The sequence below is a fragment of the Heterocephalus glaber genome, unplaced genomic scaffold, assembly GCF_053883595.1.
Source record: "Heterocephalus glaber isolate CG9 unplaced genomic scaffold, H.glaber_assembly_v1.0 deba00001673, whole genome shotgun sequence".
NCBI lineage: Eukaryota > Metazoa > Chordata > Mammalia > Rodentia > Bathyergidae > Heterocephalus > Heterocephalus glaber.
Genome location: NW_028258410.1, coordinates 18249146 through 18270897, shown reverse-complemented (window position 1 = coordinate 18270897; position 21752 = coordinate 18249146). Strand labels below are relative to the sequence as shown.

The window sequence follows — 21752 nt, the reverse complement described above, 5'->3', positions numbered from 1 at the left end:
TAGTCAAATGCATAGATAAGCCAGGTAGACCTGGTGGTATGCAATCTATAATCCCAGCATTTGAAAGGCTGAGGCAGGAGAATCAACACAAATTCAAGGCCAGCCTGGACTACACAATGAGTCTAAGGCCAGATTGAACCTGTCTCAAATTAAGAAGTAATACAGAGGTGAGGATGTAGCTAGACCAATGCAAATGCCCTGAGTTTGATCCCCAGTACTAAAAAAAAGAGGAGATGGTTAAATGTATATTTAACCATGAAAACGGCCAGGGATTTAGCTCAGTGGTTCTGCCACCTGCCTCGCAAGCGTGAGGTCCCAAGTTCGATCTGCGGTACCAAAAAAACCAAAAATTTAACCATGAAAAATATATCAATCCAAGTTCGATCCCTGGTACCAAAAAAAAAAAAAATATATATATATATATATATATTAATCCATCTTTGTTTTTTTTTTGGGTGCCAGGGATCGAACTCGGGTCCTTGTGCTTGCACAGCAGGCGTTGAAACCACTGAGCTAAATCCCCAGCCCTATATTAATCCATCTTTATAGCATCCTATGAGGTAGACGTTATTGCTACTCTGCCCTTTAAAACAACAGTGAAACAGGCTCAGAGAGGCTAATCTGTGAAGGAGACCACAAGCACACAAGTGGCAGAGACAGGTTTTGATGGCATGTCCACTCTTCCCGTCTATGTCACATCAAGAATTCTGGTGGCCTGGAGAGCCGGGGGTAAATTGAACCAAATTCAAGGAAGCAGACGAAGTTAGCATATGCACAGTGCCAAGCGGAACTCTTGGCCCTGAAGGCTCAGAGTTCAGTTCTAAATTTACTCTCTCTGACCTTCTTGTGGGTTCTAAATTTGGCCAAACAAGTTCTTCCAGCCCAATCAATGATGATGATGACGCAGGTACATTGTTTTGAGGATAAAACCTTTTTCCTGGTATGAAAGTAATAGAATAAAGTAGTTGTTTGGAGAAGCAGCTCTGCTGCTGCCTGTCAGCCACCTGAAAATGACCCTCACCTCCCATCTGATGCCAGAAAGGTGATTGGGACCCTTCCCTTGGGGCAGAGATTAAAACCACTTATTTCCTGAGCCCAGGTCTGAATGTCTCCTCCTGGAAGACCCAGAAACAAAACCTTGGGAATCTCTAGGGATAAAAATTCTAGCCAGAGTCAAACTTAAAATAGTCCCCAAATTACAACTTAGGAACAAAATAAGCCTCTTCGGGTGGTCTCCAAGCCAGGAGGAATTATAGGGTCTCGGGATTCATCAGCTGAGTCCCCACTTCTCTAGGCAGAGCGTGGGGCAACTGACCTGCCTGTGACCCCTTCTCAGACATCCTGTCTCCTCCATGTAGAGTGGGCCCATGGCCTCATGGTCTCACTACTGATGACCAAACGACCCTGGGAACTTGGCCCAGGAGAGCGCATCCACTTACCGCCCATAAAGGACGTTTGGCCCAGAGGATGAAATGATGTCAGCTTTCCTCCCTCAGGTACGTGAATCAAGAGACACAGAAGTGCTGAAAGGGCTGAAAGGTACAGTATTGGGAGTCAGGGTAGCCATTCCGGGGACACATGCACCAGATGTTCGTGGAAGAGGGGAAGGGGTGTGGCACTCTGAATCCCAGTGAAAGTGGCTGGATCAAGCTCCCCCCGAAACCCATACTACTCTTAGACTTTTCCTCTACATGAACCAAGTCTTTCTTCAAATTAATTTCGTTGGGTTTTTAATTGTTTTAATAACCAAAAGAAGCATCTGTATAACCTTGCCATGTATCTGTTTTTAATTGAAGTCATTAGAGTAGATTTATGATTCATGGAACCCAAACAAACCCCACCAAGGCAGGCGGAACCCCCCAGGGAGATTTGAGGCTTGAAGACAGTGTCCCAGCATGGCCCAAGTGAAAGTCCCCAGCCAGACAGGAAGCACTTGAAGAAGATGCAAGGAACACGGAACAAGGAACACGGAACACGCTGTCCTCACGCTGGCCCCACCCCAGCCTCAGTACTGCTGTTATCAGAATCCCCGAGGCCACTGTCCTTCTAAAGGTCCTGGACAAAGGGTGAAGCCAGGAGCTCCTGAGGCCCAAGGGCAGGTCAGGGGCCTGTCAGAGAAGGGGGAAACAGGTCCAGGGCAGAGTTATGTCTTCTTTTTCCCTGCGGCTCACACAGTACAGCTGTGGGCCACAGCATGTGTGACCAACAACAGGGACAAATGATGTTCACTCCACAGCTCCGGTTTCAGTGCCAAGAGCACTGCTGAGGGTAAACTGAGTCATGGAGGCAAAGGGGCTCAGCAGTAAGTGGTGGTGCAGGGATTTGAACCCAGGCCTGCTGGGCTCCCAGTGTGGCCCCTTTCCCCACACACCACAGTGACACTGGGCCACCAGACCCCCTCCTGCAGTGGCCATGTCTGACCTCGAATTCCACTTCCAGCTGTTTCTGCTATCAGCAGCCCTGAGAGCCGACTGCTGGGGAGGAAAAGGATCAGCCGCAAACCTGACCCTTCTGCCTCTTGCAGACCCACTGAGGCGTGGGTGTGTCCCCGGGAACCTGGGAGCGGCTGCTTCGATCATTAGGGCCAGAAGGAGCCCTCAGAAAGGAGGGGGAGGTAAGAAGAATTACAAGTACCTTTCCTGTGGACCAGGATGTAGCTCAGTAGAGTTCATGCTTACCATGTGCAAGGCCCTGGATTCCAACCCCAGCACCACAAAGACGAAAAAAAAAAGGTAAGTTTCTAAACGAAATCAACAGGCAATCAGGGCGTGAAACTGGGTGCTAAAGTGCCAGGCACCAGGCTGTGCTATAATTCCACATATGGCTCGAGCAGTGCTCAGAAGGAAGAGCAGGGTCAGGGAGGGGCCTGTCACGCCCAGGTCACCACTGGCTTTCAGTGCAGTTGGTGGGCTTGGGGGCCATAGTCACTCAGTCCCAGCCCTGGGGGAGGTGGCAAAGGTGGCAAGGCCACACACTTGTTTCTCTGCCTGATATGTGTGGTGCCCTCTGCTCACCCAGGGCCCGGCTCCTGGATGCCCCCAGTGCCCTATCCCTTGCTCCGTGCCATCTCTTGTGGGTCCACAGGGCTCAGCTATACAGACCCTGCCCAATGCAGATTCCCACCCTGGTCCCCCTGCTCCCTGCCTGTGTGGTTTGGGCAAAGTCAGCCTGCCTTTCTGAGCCTCAGTTTTGGGTTTGTATTAGGTCAGAGGTTTTCAGGCTGCAGCTGTGCAGGGGCCATGAGCGAAGCCAAGTTAGGACAGTTGTCTCCTGGTGCCATTCAGCCTCCAAAGCCCCCATCCCAAGTGCACCCTGGTCTGCTCTTTCTCTCATCCCAAAGTGCAGCCCGCTGAGCATGGCAGTGGCTGAGAACCAGAGTCAGCAGCGAGACTCCAGTTCCCCCAGCTTCCGGGTCAGCGTCTGTCCATGGGGAAAACCCCACATGCACTTCACGGGGCTCTCTGCGAAGATTAATTAGGGTAAGGCATGCAAAGCACTTGGCGTGAGAGGTACTAGGCGAGCTCGGTGTCAGCCCACAAAAATGATTCCTCGAGTTCCCTCACATTGCCACAGGCCCCAAGGCCTGGACATTTTCGGTGCCTTCCCACAGTCAAATACTCAGCTGTTTGTCTGGCACCTGTTTGTCTCTCTGTGGCTGGGGGAGGCTGAGCAGGAGGAGAGTGGCTATGTGGGGACGGGCTATTTACTCCCCTGACAAGACAACACTGAAGTCCCCCCAGGAGGGGTAGCAGCAGCTTTCTCTTTCATGATGAGGAAGAACATCCACTTAGGACACGTGACCAGGGTTGGCATGAAAGGTCAGGCACCGAGATGCCCCTGAGGTTCCTGTGATGGACAAAGGTTTGACTGGGAGGGTGAGGGTCCCGGTGCCTTGAGCCCGCGTCTCCTCACTCGGCTGCGCCTAGGATTGCACCCTCCTCGGCAGGAGCCAGGCAGAGCCACGCTCTCCGCTCCCTCTGAGCTCGAGTTTATTTCTGTTCCATGTGCAGCAGCCATCCCGAATGGAAATCTCTGTTGAGGAACGGGCCTCCTCCCAATCCTACAGGACAGGACGATGGCCAGGCATCTGCTGCTGAGCTCCTGAGACGTGGGGCAAATTGCTGGCTGGTTTTTATCTTCATGATCTCAGATCAGGAATTGCAGGGAGCCTTTGGCTCATGCTGCAATACCAACTGGTGGGGACTGGTTGCTTTTGCAGGGTTGGAGATGGAACCCCAGGCCTAATACATGCTAGGCAAGCACCTGCTATCCAACTACATCTCCAGCGCCTGGGTGCAGAGTTGACATGGACTCTGGGGCTGCATGGGAGAAGGTTGTTGTGATCGATTAGCGGTGCCTGCCTTGCGTTGAAGGAAGGGAGTGCTCTGTTGGTCTGAACTTACTTCTTTGAACAGCACCACAGGTTTCCTGTGGTGAACGACCCCACACCATTTTTCTGTGCACACAGGGGACAGGAAGTAGAACATGGCCCAATCCGACCACCCCTACAGAACAGTCACCATGAACAGCTCAGCCAAGGAAATCTCAACCCAGATCAAGGAAAATCAGCCAAAGAGCCCACTCCAGCCCATGCACCCCCCTGGAAGCAGCCATTCTGAAGACAAATCTAATCCTAGACTTCTAAATTTTGTAAGCAAGTAAAGTCTCTTTTTTGCTTAAACCAGTATGAATTGGGGTTTCGTAGCTTGTAACATCAAGGGTCCTAATCCAGTGATCTGCATCTCTTTCTCCCAGCTGGGCCTCAGAATCAAGACCAAGGGCAGGCTTGGCTTGTAAGATATCTAGGGCTTGCATTTGTTTTTCTTTAATTCAGATGAGGACTGGTATGCAGAGAAAGGACATGCATTTCTTCAAATGTAGCAAGACACATCAGGAAACCCCTCTTGAGAGGCTGGTCTTAGGGTCTTATGTGATAAGATGACCTCTGCTTTGAGGGGGAGTCAAAAAGCAAGCAACGTGTCTGAATATCCTCTCCAACCTCCCTCAAAAATGAAGTTTTTGTTCATGTTTTCCCCTTAGCTTCTGGAGACACGGAATCTGGCTTGACCAAATTTTTCTGTAAAGCATGGGCAGAGATCAATAAATAACCTTTGGAGAGTCATGAACTATCTGCTGGCAAAGTGAAAGTCCCTTCCACTCCCACCAGGCCCCTACTGGTGAGCAGACCGGAACCTCTACCCTTTCCCAGAGCCCGCTTCCGGGCTAGGCCTTGAATACCTCCCCGTGGTTTCTACAGTGAGTTCTTAACGTCCTCAGCTAACTGTGAGGGAGGCACAGGCCAGACAGCCACCCATTACCAGCTCTGGGAAATCTCAAGTCTGCCTCAAAGCTTTTTCTAGGGCAAATTCTCTCCCCTATTGAGACAGACCTGGGGACAAGCCCCAGCCTGCTCCATTCTTTTGTTGTTGTTGTTGTTACCCGTAACCGAACTCAGGACTTTGGGCTTACCAGGCGGGCACAGCACCACTGAGCTACAACTCCAGCACCTCCATTCTTGCTTTGTGGTCATGGACAAATCACTTCACCTCTCTGGGCTTCTGTTTTCCTTTCTGTGAAATGGGACTAAAATACTCCCCACCATGCAGGGCTGTTCTGAGAGCTCCGTGTCAGTGTCCATGGCGTCCTCCTTCAGACTGGCGTGGGCCCGGGCGGAGCAGAGAGCGGGGACACACTCAGGACTCTGAGTCATTCCACCTGGGGGCATCATGACCTGCTCCCCCGGCCGCCCTCAGCTGGAGACTCACCCTGTCAGCGCTGGAGAACTGTTCATTTCATCCAGTCAGAAGCGACAGATCTTTCTTTCCATGGCATAGGAGGGTAGACTGAGGCTGGGCCAGGTCCAGAGTCTGGTGATGGAGGTTCCTAGCCACCTGTAACCCGGTCTTCACCTCCGAGGCCGTCAGAGCAGAGAGGAGCACATTCCAAATGGGACTCAGGTACCTTTCCACCTCTGTCCTGGCTTCCACGGAACCACCTTGAGCCTGCCAGGGCCCTCCAGCCCTGCTGCCTTTCTGGGTGCCCCTGCAGCCAGGCAACCTGAGCTGCCCTCACTGGCAGTGAAACCCACACTGGCTGAGACCTTCTCCTCCTCGATGTGTCTTGCACACAGCTCTCTACACACCCAGAAAGTGGTGTGCACACTCACACATATACACATGCACACACTGCACACCTGTGAATACACACGAGTGCAAACACGTACACCGTGCTCAGAGTACACCCTCCCTTCCCCATCAGCCACTCCACCTTTCCCTTTAGACCTCCTCAGCTCAGGACTACCTCTCCTGTCCCCAGGCTGTGTCAGGTCACTGTTGTTACACACTCCTCACTGCTGAGGTTTCTCCTCTAGCGTATTTCCCACAGCAGTGACTAATTCAGTGTGCGATCCCTTCCGTCACAGGTAACGTCTGAAACATGTTACTCTTTCTGCTCCTCCTTCTTCACCTTACTGGGTGTTCAGCCCTCTCCATCTGCCTGCAGAGGTTTTGCTTCTTACAGAAGGAATGAAGAGCGGGTGCGCGGTCACACCTAGTGCCTGGTAATCAACACAGCTGTGTCGTGAGACAGCAGACAGCCAACCCTGCTTCACAGAGACCCCGAGACCACCCTAGAGGCCAAGGCCCCGCTGCCAGGGTGGGGACAGCTGGGAGGGAGCAAGGGGTAACTGGAGAATAAGCATCACTTAAAGGCCAGAGTATTGGATCAGATTCAATTTACCGGGCCAGGGATTTAGCTCAGTAGTTCCGGCGCCAGCCTCGCAAGCGGAAGTTCCCAAGTTCGATCCCTGGTACCAAACAAAACAAAACAAAACAAACAAACAAACAAACAAAACAGATTCAATTTACCAGATCAGACTCAACCTGGTTTTCTCCCTTGTTATCTTCTGAAAGGGGTTTGTGAGAACTATCAGATCAGTTACAGGAAATAAAGGGAAGACATTTTCTCTGCATGCACAGGTGGTGGGTGAGTCAGTGCGCAGCCCAAGCACGTCATCAGCTCACACGCTCCACCAGGGCGGTGCCACCCTGTTCTGGGGGGCCCCAAGTCACTCATGTAGTAATACCCCTGGGATGAGTGACTACAGCCATGTGTGGCTACACTTGATCTTAGCCAAAAGGCTGAGAAGTGATTAGCCATGTGTGGCTGCAGACGGAGGACCAGTCGGTCTCTGGAATGGGGAGAGAGAACAAGGCTCCTTTCTCCGCTTCTGCAGGAGGATGGGCTTTGAGGTCAGATCCAGCCAAGTTCAAACCCAGGCTCTGCTCTTGGTGAGCAGCTTGTGGCATGGCCCATGAGCCGCCTCCTGGTGTGTGCGGGTGGGCACTTCTCATGGTGGAGTGGGGCAAGGGTGATGAGACATCCCCACCAAGATTAGGTTATAAGACACAGGAGTCTCTGTCTTTCACCCTGGGGCTTACTCACTGTGGCAATGCAAACACCATGCTGGAGATTCCCTCGTGGTGGGGCACTGAGGGACCCCCAACCAACAGCCAGAGAGGAATGACCCAGAGCAACGAGTCCTGCCGCGACCCCTGAGAGTTCAGGAAGCAGATGACTCCCATCTCAGCTTCCCCTTGCCAGCAGCTCCCTGAGTGACCCCAAAGCAGAGGACCCAGGGGACCTGCACCTGGGCCCATGGCCCACAGAAACCAAGAGATAATATACATACGTTGTTGAACACCACTAAGTACGGGGCCACCGGGTGTGCAGCAAGTGACTACTAACAGTGCTTTATTAGCTCTGTGGCCCTGGACCAACTGTTTAACCTTTGTGCATCTCCCTTGTCTAACACTGGGCATACGAATAGCACCTGCCCGCCTTATGGGCTCATTGTGAAGTGCAAGAAAATGCATGAACAAATTGCCGGACAGATGAATGAATGAGAGACGCCCCTGGCTGGAGCAGTGAAATCACAGAATGAGGAAATGAGACCTGAGGGTGGTGCTGTAAAAAGTCCTTGCTGCGCAGCTGCCCCTAGGCCAATTGATCAGCTGTCCCCCTGGGAAGGTCCCTCACTAAGGCAAAGCCCCTCTGTCCGCACTTAACCTAGCCAAGTCCTCCTGGGGCTCAAAGAACCAGTGCCTATGTCCAGAGAAGCAGCAGAGGTCAGGGGCTGGGGACAGAGCCCCTGCCGAGTGGGTGTGACTGGGCACCCCACACCCTCTGCCCTCTTCCCATTTGCCCTGTCCCTGGATTCTCCCGTCCGTCCATCCATCTGTCCGTCTGTCCGTCCTTCATGGATTATGTTCCCCAGGGTGAGGGTGGGGCTGTTGTTGCCCAAAAGCTGTTGGGCCAAGGGACCCTGGGGACAAACAAACCAATACCGTCTGAGAGCCCAGAAACCAACCCTCGTGAGAGGGCCACAGTCTCACTGCCTGGCCACAGCGCCCTCCGAAGTCAGTCCTGGGGGCAATGGGGCAAAGGGAGGGGCAAGGCCTCAGCTCTCAAACTGGGGCAAATGCCAGCCTCTTAGTAGGGAGGACAGACGTTCAGCCCACGCACAGCTCATGGCACCTGAGGCCCTGACCAGTGAAGCTGAAGCCCTGACCAGTGTGACCTGTGGTCCCCAGGCCGGCCGAGCTCTCACTCCTGCGCTGAAGGCTGTCCTCGAACTGGATGCCCGTCCCATCCTCCTGCCCATCCTCCCTGGCATCCTGGCAGAAGGGCCCTTGTGGCCTTTGTCTGTCCTTCCCTCACTCCTGGACCCCCGATGTCCACAGTGTGGAGATGGGCTGCCGGCCCGAAGCAGCTCAGCCCAGCCCGCCATGGGCCTGCCCCACTCCAGTGGACCCCACGGCTGGACACATGGGCCCCCTAAGCTGAGTGACAAGCAGCAGCAGCAGTGGGCATGCCAAGAGTCTGGGTGGCGATGGTCTCCCAGCTGCCCTGAGAGTGGGCACTAGAAGGCTCCTGCCCACCACGCAGTGAGCAAGCCAAGTGACAGTGACATTTCGCCTCAGCTGCTCTGTGGACACCCTCTCCGCGGCCATTCATCACCGTGACGATGGGAACGGTTCTCGTGAACATCCAATGCTAACTGCCGAGTCCCATCAGCTCACCGACCCCCACACGTCCCTCTGAGGCAGGCCCTGGCACTGCCCTGTTTCACAGGAGGGCTGTCTCGGCCCTGCTGGTCAGTGAGGGAGGCAGGACGTGAGCCCAGGCAGGTTGTGAGCTTTGGGACCCTCCCCGCAGGCGCACACTGTGTCCTCAGGGGCCTTCATCCTCCCGCCAGCACACCTTGCTGACCGAGCAACTATTTCCTGGCCCCAAAGCCCCAGTGCTGGAAATTACAATCCTTTCTTCCTCTCTCCAAGATCTAATTGCAGACAGCCCAAGCAACTCGCTTCCACGTCTGCAAGGAGGGCCTGTTAGAATGTAAACTGTCGAGCATTGTCTGCAGCACGGTCGTTTGTCTCTGCCAAGCACATTCCAGCCCCGCCAGCCTCCCCCCTCTGCTCTGCTCAAGTCCAAGCGACAGCCAAATCCTCCAAGGGCCTTTTCCAGGCCGGGCCGGGGGTCAGGGCTCATTGACCCCACAGAAATGTGCTTTGCAAGCATTTAATAGCATTGTCTCGATGGCAAATAAATCACACCTTCCTGGACCATTTTTCAGTGTGTAGCCCCAAGTTAACACACCCACGTCGAATATGGGCAGCACATACTGGTAATCCTAGCACTTGGGAGACTGAAGCAAGAGGATGGCCAGCCTGGGCAAGCTAACAAGCCCCTGGCTCAACGAACAGACCCACAGGGATGCGTGGATGTCAGGGATGCTCGCTGACAGGTTCAGAGTCCAAGCTGGCTTGCGACCCACAGGACAGCCGGCCCTCGTGGGGCAGAGCACAATTCCACACAGGCCTCCACAAAGACACATTTATTGCCTGTCAGTGGAGATGTATCTGGAGAGGAGCACGGGCCAGGAAAGAACGTATCCTGTATGGAAAGTACCGCTAAGTCCCAGCTCCTGGAACAGGACTGGAAGGTCTCAAAATCTGGCCAGCTTTGGAGTAGTCAGACAGAAAAGAATCAGTCTTAAGCCCAGCACTGACTTGCTGTGCAACCTTGGATAAGTCAGTTCATCTTTCTGGTCCTCAGAGATAATCAGGGGACCGCACTTCCCAGGGTCCTAGGGAGCAGGAAACAGGAGAAGGAAGGAAAGGAGTTGGATGGTCCCCACCACCCTGCGCTATCTGAGTGCTTGCTCTACGGAGGGAGGCTTAGCAAGAGCGAGTACTTATTAGCTGGGGTGGTTGAATAATGTCTCCCCAAAACATGTCCATCCAGAGACTTATTTGGAAAACAGGGTCTTGGCAGATGGAATCCTTAAGAGGAAGTCATCCTGGATTGGGGAGGCCCTGAATCCAAGGACTGGCAGCCCCAGATGAGCATAGGGTGCACAGAGGATGGCCACATGGAGACTGAGTCAGTCTGGAGGTGGAGCTACAAGCCAAGCAGCAGTGGGATTCCTGGCTGGCCCCAGAAATGAGCAGGAGGCAAGAAAGGATTTTCCCTCCCGGTCCTCTGCAGCCCCTCATTTCAGGCTTTAGACTTGGGGAGGGGTGCTAATTTCTGTTGTTTTAAGCTACTTGCTTTGTGGAACTTTGTTACACATCATTAGAAAATGAATATGGGTGGTTTTTATGTCCTAGATTCTCTTGTAAAAGTATCATAAGTGTGAATTCACTTAAATCCTTGCAAATGCCCAGAACCATAAGAGGTAACTCTGATTATCACTATTACCCCATTTTACAGAGGGAATGCAGATGCCAGGGGACTCAGCTGGGTCTAGACTTGAATTTGGTGCACCTGGTCTACAGTATCTTCGCAGGCCAGCTGTGTGTGCCAAACTCTGTGGCCACTTCACATGCAGTGTGACCTGCTGTCTTTATTCATGTTGTGCAGCTGAGGAAACAGTCAGAAGGGTGTCAGGCGTGTCCGAGGACACACTTCTCGGGGGCCAACACAGCCAGGTCCACCTGACTCCAAAGCCTGCGCCAGTGCTGTTGACCAAGGCACACTGGGCAGCTGCTCAGTGTGATGCTTGGAGTGGTTTGGGGACCCCTGCAGGGGGACAGCAGCACAGCGCACTGGAGACAGCCACCATCGAATGGCAGACAGGGCCGGGAGCCAAGGCCACCACAAGTCTATGCAGTACCCACTGACGATGCCTGGGCTCCCCTGGATCTATAGTCCCCAGGGTTCTATAACTGCTGTTGCTAAGCAGCAGGGTGGGCAGAAAAGGACAAAGACAGGCAAGTCCGCACAGCAGTGAAGACTCTCTGCCCCAGTTAGGAGTGTTTTTCCTCCAAGAAAGAGGATCAGTTCATTGAGTTTCTTCACCCTTTGTCCCAAGATGCAAAAATGTGAGAAATGTGCTAGAGGGCTGGCCACGGAGCGACACTGCGTTCACCCCCATCATCCACTTCCTGCCCGGGGCTGAGGGTCAAGGTGCAGATTGGGGGACACGGCTCTGACTTCTGATTGTCACGTTCTTGCCACGGTGGCGGGCAGAGGCTCCCTGCCTGGGCCTCAGTTTTCTCAGCTATGAAATGGAGACCGTATGCTTTGCCCCTCATCTCACTGAACTCAGCTACCTGCAGACTCCAAACCACGACCCATCTGCCTCCCCCGCTTGATTCTCCTGTCCACACCTTGGAAACTGTCCCCTTTTTAGGGCCTCCCCACAATCCACAGTCACACCCTGGTACTCGTCAAACTTGGTATTCAACACGTTTAGGCACAAAATGTTTGCCCCAGGATGCGACGTACATTAGATACTCAACTTGTTGGTGTTGATTGCCCTGTGCTTCCCTGGCCTTTCCAGCCAGAGTGATTTGGTGCTTATTGTTCTTGGAACTGATCACAGCTCCTGGAACCAACTAACCTCACGTACCAAGGCACCTCAAGTACTTCAGGATGCTGCCTATCAGATAATCCCATGGGAGGGTGCCGTGATCGATGCCACTGGTAGTGAGCAAAGCCAGCAGGAGCCACCATCTAGTGGGGATTGGCTGGATCCAAAGCGATATGCTCTTTGCCTCATTTAATTCTCACAACAATCCATGAGATGAGTACCATGAGTGCCCTCATTTTCAAGCAAAAGCTCAGTTCAGGGGAAGAACAGCTACCTGGGCCATGGAGCAGAGTCTGACGCCCTTTATAGCTGCTTCCAATTTGGAGGCTGCAGCCCTCAGGTCCTTGGGCCCGGGTGCCCCTCCGGGGGCCATTCTCTAACCCTAGCTCACACGTCTCCTGTCAGTGCCAGGGTCCAACGCTCCACATGCTCTGAGTCTCTGAGACCTGCCCTGACCTCCCTGCAGGCTGCACTGTTGTTACTGATTTTTGTTTTTTGGAAGAGGACGAAGAGGCTCAGGCTCCATGGTGGAGGCTCTGGGATGTCAGGACCAAAGTCAGCCTTCCTGACTCCACATCTCGGGCTCTCAGTCACTGGTCATTCCACCCCAGGAGGGAGACGGACACTGTGAGTGCCAAACCAGTGGCTACTATAGCAAAGGGTGATGGAGCAGAGATCCCGGGGGCTTCCTGGAGGAAAAGAGCTGCAGAGGACCGTCAGAACCTTCGTGGCCCCCTCCCATGCCACTGCTCAGCCCCATCTGTGTGCCAGGCCAGGGCCAGCCGTGTGCCCACACCTCTCGCCTGCAGCCCCAGAATGGAGAGTCCAGAGCAGGATTATGGCAGGGTTCACACACCTGAGGGTGGGTGAGGGCCGGCACACAAAGCCCGGTGACATTCAAGGCAGTGTGTTTGTGACCACAGAAGACTGGAACCGATCTCACACCCATCAATAGGGGACTGAGCTAAGCCACCTTGGCAGAATCACACATACAACTCAAGTGACAATGGAGGAAGAGGGGAAAGTCATGGATAAATAACAAAACCACAAGGGACCTGGCAAGTGCAAGGTCCTGAGTTCGATCCCCCGCACTTGGAGTCATGCAGGACTCTGCACATTGTCAGGGCTCCTCCTGAGTGCTGCACATGTATAGCTCCCTTAATTCTTCTTTTTTCTTTTTCTTTCTCTCTTTCCTTTTTTTTTTTTTGTCTTTTAGAAACAGGGTCCTACCATGTGGTCTGGGCCAGCCTTGATCTCATTACATAGCCCAGGCTGGCCTTGAACCCAAGATTCTCCTGCCTCGGCCTCCTAAATGCTAGGATAGCAGGCAAGCATCACCACACCCACCTTCATTTAATTCTTATTCCACTCTGGGGACTGGGGACCATCACCATCACTCTACAATGAGGCAATTGAGGCACAGAGAGGTTAAGGCCCTTGCCCAACCATGGCTGATGGCTAACAATGGTGGAGCTGGGGTTCTGTGCCAGCGCTGGGCACCAGAGTCCCCCCGGGAACCCCTCTCCCAGAATTGTTTTGCCATGGGTGCCCCTCTGCAGGGGCTCTCTGAACCTAGGAGAAAAGAGAGGTGCTAGACAACCATCAGCAGCTCCCTGCTGGCCCTGGCCCGGAGCAGGTGTGACGAAGAGAGGCAGAACTGCTCCCTCTGCCATCTGAGGCCAAACGGGATCCCTCAGGTGCTGGGGTGGCCAGCTGCTCACCCCATCTAGCCAGCAGGGCCCACACATTATTTTTCTAGCCTTTCCTGGAGTCATGACAAGGAAAACTAAACGATCCACAGGATCCCTTTCATCACTAACAGTTGGCTTTCACAGCTGGGGGTGCAGGAAGGAAAGAAAAATCACTTTCTTCCCTACTTTAAGCTAACCAACAGAACTCGGGGCCAGGCAGCCAATATGCTGCTGTTGAGAAAAGCTGATCTCAAGCAGAACTAACTGGCAAGAGAAACGGAAGCCCCCAGAATGAACATGCTTTATCCAGGGAAGCAGCCTCTGCGACAGGCATCCCAGACACACCGTGCGCAATGGTCGCGTGTGGGCGTCAGTCTTGGCCACGACTCAACCTGCTCGGCCTCCTTGGCAATGAGCCCACCACGAAGGTCAGTGGCCAAACTGGACATTTGCCTGCAGTAGATGGCAACAGCAAGCAAGTATTTTAACAAGTGTTTCCGGAGTGCCTACTGCGTGCCAGTAAGCACTGACTGAAGACCTACTGTGGCACACAGCAGTGAGACTGCAGACGACCATGAGACATTCCTGCCTCGGGGAAAGACATCCTGGAAGGAGATGAGGAGGAAAATAAACACATGTCACATGGTAGGTGAGCATGGGCAGAGAAAGGAAAGGGGGAGGGGAAGGCCAGGGGTCCAAGAGGCAGGGCTGTCCTCTTAAACAGGGCGCACAAAGGCTTCACTGAGAAGGCGATGGTGGTGGCTGTATAAAGGGCCTGGCCATGTTGCCCAGGCTGGTCTCAGAACTGAGCTCCAGTGGCCCTTGTGCCTCAGCCTCCAGAGTAGCTGGGACTATAAGTATGCACCATCATGACAAACTTTTTTTTTCCTTAGTGCTGGGAATGGAACCCAGGGCCTCCTGTATGCTAGGCAGGCACTCTGCAGCTGAGCCACATCCTCAGCCCAATTCCACTTTTGAACATTAAAGTTATGAAAAAAAGACAGAAATGAAAGAGCGAGTGGAGGGTCTGAAAGAGTAGACACCTGATTTGGGGCAGGGCTCCCCAGGTGAATGCCAGGGCCAAACAATGCAACATGCCCATTTGTCGACCTTTGAGAACCATGGCCGCATGGCACGGCTCCCTTCCTCTGTCACTGTCACATCTCTTTGGCTAATGTCCCTCCCGGCCTCCCCCTTGGCTGATGATCACAGAGGTGGGACTTGGGAATGAGAAATATTTTCCTCTCATGCTTGGAGGCCAGGAGAACTGGAACCAGCCCCCCAGGCTCAGAAGGCTTCTAAAAATAAAAGTTGTTTCAACCTCCCCATAGGTTTGGCCTAGCCGTTCCTTCAACATGATCCAAGATGCCGTTTCTGTTAGAGCATCATTCCCTGCACAGGCAAATGAAAGATGGCAGGAGCAAGGCCTGGATCAGAACAGAATTCCCGGGAGCTGCTGCTGGGACTCTGGAAACACCCAGCAAATGCGGGGTGGTGGTAGCGTGTGCGACAGATGAAGGACATGTCCCAGGGCTTGTGTTGCTGCCACTTGGCTTCTGGTCCGTTTTAAACCAAAGAAGGAGGTGGAGAGACTTGTGTCTGACGTCCTGCATGTGCGGCCCGGGTCTGTCCATGACAGGACTTCTGAGACCCAGGACACAAGCGATGTGCTGAGGAGTCCGGTGTACTGGTGAAGGCTCCGTAACTGGCTCTCCAGGGAAATGTGCGTGTGTGTGTGTGTGTGTGTGTGTGTGTGTGTTAATGTGTATGCATGTGGGTGAGGACATACACATAGATGTTTAGGCTTATTATAAATGATGTCAATATAAAGGATGTGAAGTGTGCAACTTACAAACAAAAATAAACTTTACAACTCTCTTTTTGTAGGTTAAATACGATCAGTTCATTCACACAGCATGCTTATGCTGGGTTTCACCTCAGCTCCTGCATCCGTCGTCATCCCATGGCTACCCTGGCTGAAAGGGTGTGTTTCTTCAGGAAGACTGGCTCATAGTTTCTTTAACTTGAAGGAGCGGTAAGATACAAGGGAAACAATGAAGAAAGTGCTTGAATCTGATTTGTTCACCCAGTGTTTGAACTGCTGTCTCACCCTTCAGTGCGACCCTCAGCGTCACGGCCGGACCCAACAGACTTCCGTGTTTCCTCTGCATCATGAGCTTTTTCTCCGCACTTTCACAAATCCAGAAAATCAACGAAACAATAAATCAATCCCCAAGTTGTAACTCTTAGCCAGTTTCCTAAATACACCGACTATGGGCGATTTCAAGCTCCCAAGTTGGAATCTCTGAATATGGAATTGGGAAGGGCTGGGTGGTAGTGCACCAGGTGGATGAGTCAGGTGTAGACGGCCTCCAGAGCTTAGGAAAAAGCCAAGTGTGGTTTCTTGGGGCTGGAGGTGACACTACGTTGCAGAGCACATGCTTAGCATGTGTAAGGCCCTGGGTTCAATCCAGCTTCAGAAAAAATAAGTGAGGGACAGGAATGTAGCTAAGTGGCACAGCACCTGCCTGGAAAGCTCGAAGCCCTGAGTTCGATTCCCACCCCCCCCCCAAGAAGTGATTTGAAAAATGGGAAATGATAACCTTTGAGTACTACTCACATTTTTAAATATATATATATAATTTCTTTAATTGGAAGTTTATAAAATATTTAATATTTTAACAGCCAATTTATCAAATTCCTAAAAACCTGACAGTGGGCTTTCAGCACCAGCACAGCACTGAGGCAGGCACACATGGCAAAGGACGTGGCCAACTGAAGGAAGAAGCCATCATCCACACATCTGCCCAGAGCAGCTCAGGCAGAAGGCACAGGAAGCTTTGGGAGAATCCAGAGATGCCCCATGGACACCCCTGGGCAGCGAGCTTCTCCAAGTGGCTGTGAGGAGGGAGGAGCAGCAAACAGGGCAAGAGACCAGTTTGTGAGCATAGGTGATGCCCAGCTTGGGAGCCCTAGTGGGGGACACTAAAGCACACGCTGAGCTTCTACAGATGCGTGTGTGGGGGTCCCGCAGTCAGCAGACCACTGGGTCAGCTGCTCAGCACAGAAAGCATGGTTGAGGTCAGCCCCGAGGCTTTCCAGAGTCTGAGGGGCCCTGGGGATGTTGCCCCTGACATCAACGCCGCCGTCATTGGCACACCAGCCATCGGCTGTCTTAGCATCCCCATTACCTCCAGCGCCCACAGAATGCTCCGGGGACTTCCTGGCAAGATTTTCCTGCCCTCTAAGAGCTCCTCTTACTCTCAGTGCTGCTCACCTAATTTGGAGCAGCAGTCTTCTCCAACCGGACTCTCAGGATCTTAGAGCTACAAGGAGATCTCACACATTTCCCAAGATGATCCCTTTTCTTTATAGATGAGGAAACTGAGACCTCGAAAAGGGAAGTGACTTGCTCAAGGTCGCAAAGAAAATCCAGGGCAGACCTGGGCAGGGTGACCAACTGACCAGCTTCCCCAGGACTGAGAAGGGGAAGAGGGGGTGACACCAACTGCTCACACTACAGCTAGGACCACCCACAACTCAGGCCTCCCCTGGTCCCTGAGGCAGGAACTTCTGACCCAAGCCCAGAAAGGAAAGGAGGGCTGCGTCCATGCAGAGCTGCTTCAGGGTGGAATTTTGCAAAGGAAGTAAAAAAAAGGCCACATCTGGGTGTTGGGACCTTCACCTCTGGCCACATGCCTGGAGCCCTAGGGATTTCCCACCTGCTGTGTCCCTGCCTTGTACTTCCTGGCCCTTGGAGGGCAACTGCTTCCTCCTTCTCAGTGCCAGGGACTGGCTTTATCTGCATCTTATCTCCCAGCTGCTGCTAGCCACAGTTGCAGGGGTGTATATGCAAATAGCCTAGGAGGTCTTAAAATACAATTCCCCCAAGGGAGGCTCGTGGAAAGCGCTTCGTGTGTTCACAATTCTGTTTCATCCCAAGGAGCTGCACAGCCCAGGGTGATTTGAAACAGATTTTTGAAAAGGCAAAATAAATTTGGAACAAAACCTAGTCGAAGTTTGTGCCACTCTCCCCGCCCCCTGCTCTCTCTACCCCTGTCATTAACCCTCTCTCTCACACCCTGGGAGCTGCCTACAATGTGCCCAGAATGTGGGGAATTGCACAGGGACTTGTCGCACAGGCCGGGAGCCCCTCCCTGTCCCATCCCACAGGTCAGCCTGGTAGTAGAAGGCTGCTTGCTGTTTTCAGCCTGTTGCTTCCTCTGCCCACCCTGTCCCCTCCTGCAGGTAATGACTGCATGTGCCATCCACATTTCTTCTTCTCCCCTGCGTCCTGGGACAGTCACACTCACAGAACAAGGAATGCAGACCACTGGAGGTGGACAGTGAAGTTCAGCCAAAGCCAAGTCAGAGAGACCTAGGCACACTCCTCATGTCTGCCACAGTTGGGCTGTGTGACCTTGAGCAAGTTACTTCACTTTTCTGAAAAGTGTCCTCGGTGTACAATGAGGACAACAATAAGCCCACAGGGAGAATCCTGGGGACTCTGACCTAAAGTTCCAAAACTGCCCAGCCTGGTGCCTGGCATACAGCAGATGCCCAAGAAATAGCGTCATGGTAAGAGTGTTTTAAAGAGCACCTTGTTCACCCACTCCATTTAGAGATGGACAAATGGAGGCCCAGAGAGGGAAAAGAACTTGCCCGAAGCCACACAGCAAGATTCTGCAGTCCTCTCTCAGCTTCAGATGAGGCTCCCTTCTCCTGCCTAGACAGCTCCAGGTGTCTGAGAAAGGGCCGCCCTCCCCTCCTCCCCACCTCCCTCCAGAAGTCTGGTCCGCTGGCCAGGCAGCTGCAGGACCTCCCTCGGCACATGGCACTTCCGGGCAGCAGCCGCTTCCCACTTACCATCGAGCAGGTCTGGACACCCAGGTCTGAGTTCCGCTGTCCTCCTCCCGGCTGCCTGGCTTTCTCATCACGTCGAGCCAGTGTCGGCTCCCATCTGCGGGACTCCAGGACTCGAGCTGGGGCTTGGAGCGTCCACATACACCGTCCACCCGGCACCGGCCCTCTGGCTGGGAGCTGGCCCCGGCTCCGCTGAGCCTGTCTTCCTTTGGGTGCAGGGAGTCCAGCTGCCGGCTCTGATAATGCCACCGGGCTCTTATCTAGTGGTAGCAGGGTGTGGACGCCTGGGCATGGAGCTGGGGTTCCAGGAAGCCTGCTGGGGGCCCCCTGGCCAGTCCGCCCCCCTGCCCCGGATGCCGCCTGCTGCTCTGGACTCTGGCTGATTGCCTGTCAGTGTCACTCCACTCTCTGCCGGGGAGAATTCCATGCTGGCCCCCAGCAAGCGGGGCCCCCACCCCAGGACGTCCCACCTCCCACTCCCATCTTGGCTCGGGGACTGGGAGAGGCAGCTAATTTCAAGTCCACACAGTGTTTGTGGTTGTGTCCTGAATGCTCCACGATTAATCACGGAGCCTCTGATTCCTGCTTTGCCTCCAAGGGGGCGGAGGGGATGCCTGGAGGTTTCTGTTTACTCCATTCTGCACCCGGCTGTGTGCTAATCACAAACAGACAGGGACACAGCCTCCGCTAGGAAATCTGCTTGCCGCCACCCCTCCCTCCTCCCTCCTCTCTCCCTCTTCCCACCTCCCACTCTCGGCCCCTGCCTCACTCCTGCTTTCCTCTTTCCCATCTGTCCCCTCTTCCCTTGGATCCAATCCTTCCCACACCCCTTCCTCTGATCCCAGGTTTCCCCCAGTCTCTTTTCCTCCCTGCACCTCCCACTTACTCCCTCGAGGTGGGGGATTCACTTGGCCTGGGCCCTGGTCCGTTGCATGCACAAGAGGAAAGGTCAGGCTTTTTGGCTACATTTTCTTTGGTTTTTAACAACAGAATTAGCTCAGGTCCCAGGCTGGACTCTGCCCCATGTGTCCGTTACATCTGCGTGTACACAGTGCCTGCAGCCCGCCAGCGTCTCTGTGTCCTGAGGTGGGACCCCGGCCTGGGAATGAGAGGCTCCTTTTGTCAGCTCAGCACATCTCGCTTCTGTGTCTGCTCAGGGATGGACAGGAACAAAGCCCCCATTTACTGCCTCTGGAGGAGAGGCCGGACGGGCACTGCAAACCCAGAGCCATGTAACACCTAACATGAATTTCTCTCTCCCTCCCCTTGGCTCCTTTCCACTGTGCAGCCAATGTAGAAAAGAAACCCAAAGTAAACACCACCAGGGAACACAAGCAGACAACCCTTCCCACCATGCACACACACACATTGTACTCCAGAACGTCTTTGGCAAGACCTCCAGAAACCTGGAACTCGCATCTCCCGCAACCAGAACATCACTCAGGAACGTGCTCAGGGAGCCTTTGCGGAACGCTTGCTGAGGACTGCTTATCACAGGAAACAAAGGCAGGCACTTCACCATCCATCAATGATGGCTCACCAACCAAAGTGTGAGAGAGTCACGGTACATGCAACGGGCAGTGGTTTAAAAGACCTATGTCTATTTGTAGCAACAGATAATGGATCCCCAGGACAAGTTACTGAGTGAAAAGGGAGACAGAATACATTCAGTATAATCCCATGTCCCATTGGTTTGGAATTTTTGTTTTCTTTTGCCTTTTTTTTTTTAAAGGTACATTTTATTTCAAGTTTTATGCAAGCTTGTTGACTGAGAGAATAACTCAAAGGTAACAATCTCAAAGAGATTGTGGGTACAGAACTTTATTTATTTATTTATTTATTGGTACTGGGGATCGAACTCGGGTCCTTACGCTTGTGAGGCAGGTGGTGGAACCACTGAGCTAAATCCCTGGCCCTTCTTTTGCTTTTTGTTATGTTGCCCAGCCTAGCCTAGAACTCTTAGATTTAAGCAATCCTCCTGCCTCAGCTTCCTGAGTGGCTGGGGAGACTACCAGTGTTACATCACTGCACCTGGCCAATATCATTCTGATCAAGTAACAACTCCCTTACATATTCCTGAAATGAATGCAAGAAAAATATATAAAGCCAGATAGGTGGTCTGGAAAGACATAAAAAGGCTGAGTTATTCCTTCTGGGAAGGGTGTTGGCGGTGATGCTCTAATCTGTAATAATTTCATTTCCAAGCATGAAAATGAAAGCCGAGCATGTCAACACATAGCTGTAATCCCAGCACTTGATGGGCTGAGGCAGGAGGATCATGCACTGTAGGCCAGCCTGTTCTACTTAGCAAGAACCTGTCTCAAAAAACAAAAAGAAAAGGAAAGAAATGAGAACAGAGGAAAAAGAAAAGAAATGGAAAGGTATTACAGTAGTCTATTCCTTGCATTCCAACCAGCTTCCTTCTGCAGGGACACTGCACCTCTATGTGGAGAAAGTATCATCTCTCCATTTGCCTCTTGGGACTGGCTTTAAGAACCCTGCAGTAATAGGCCAAGCTGGAGACAAACAGCAAACCTTAGGCGCAAACCCAGAAATTCTACACGTGCTAGTTTGAGTCACCTGGGGGGAGGGGTTAGATCCTGAGCCAGGTGACTTCTCCGGGATGGAAACCCCGGAGGGCAGTTGAGCTGTCCGGTTGCTGTGCCTGCCGAGGCTCCTGGGAAGGAGGAGGCGACACACATTGAAAGGGTGCTGGAAAGCGGGGACCTGGTTTCAGGAAGCAATGTCACCCATTCAAACGTACAAAACACGGAAACCTTTGGCAGCATTCTAAAGGGATGAGTGTAGCAAGTCCTAACATCAGGCCAAGGGCCCTGACAAAGCTGATTTCAACGCCTCCTCTTCCTGTCTTGGGGAGGTGGGGGAGCACGCGACAGGACTTCCTGAGCTGGCCTCCAGGGGGCGCCCTTCGGTGGTTCTGCACTTCCCAAACGCCTTCAGGCTGTAGAAGCCCTGTGGAGTTGTTCCTAGAAACAAACCTCTCCCACAGGCCTGACCATGTCCTCCAGGGCAGAGAGGAGCTCCAGCCTTGGGGCCTGGCACTGTCACACCCAGAGCCAGACTTCGGAGTGCTCCCAAAGTGGGGCTCACAGAGGGATGGCACCCACGCTGACACTGGGGGACGTACAGGCTGAGCACGGAACACCACCGACTCTCCTGGTGGGAAAGTCATCTTCTCCTCTGGCCATTCTGTCGCCCCACTGGGCCTGGGAGGAAGTCTCAGCTTGGGGCAAGTCTGTCTTTCACACTCCTCTAACTTTACCTAATCTCTCTCTTCAAGAGAGAGAAAGCCGGGCCCA

At 53.1% G+C, this 21752-nt stretch overlaps 1 protein-coding gene and 1 long non-coding RNA gene across 6 annotated transcripts in view; one reads left to right on the top strand and one right to left on the bottom strand.

Annotated features, from left to right (window-relative positions):
- The window catches only part of Ripor3 (RIPOR family member 3), a 73498-nt gene extending 54402 nt beyond the window's left edge, over nucleotides 1–19096 (bottom strand). For 3 of the 4 annotated variants that reach the window (XM_021238957.2, XM_021238958.2, XM_021238960.2), the window contains exon 1: nucleotides 18436–19094. In XM_021238957.2, coding sequence (XP_021094616.2) covers nucleotides 18436–18573 — 138 coding nt within the window. In that variant the 5' untranslated portion in view covers nucleotides 18574–19094. Of the gene's footprint in view, nucleotides 1–18435 lie in introns of all 4 variants that reach the window. The other variant, XM_021238959.2, reaches the window with a different exon arrangement.
- Nucleotides 2012–5122, top strand: LOC110344543 (uncharacterized). 2 transcript variants are annotated; one of them, XR_002387157.2, is made up of 4 exons: nucleotides 2012–2099; nucleotides 2525–2732; nucleotides 3341–3479; nucleotides 4469–5122. It is a non-coding gene; the product is annotated as an uncharacterized LOC110344543 (long non-coding RNA). The 2 variants fall into 2 exon arrangements; XR_015446026.1 differs by having other exon boundaries at nucleotides 2022–2052.
- Nucleotides 19097–21752: the final 2656 nt, after the last annotated feature.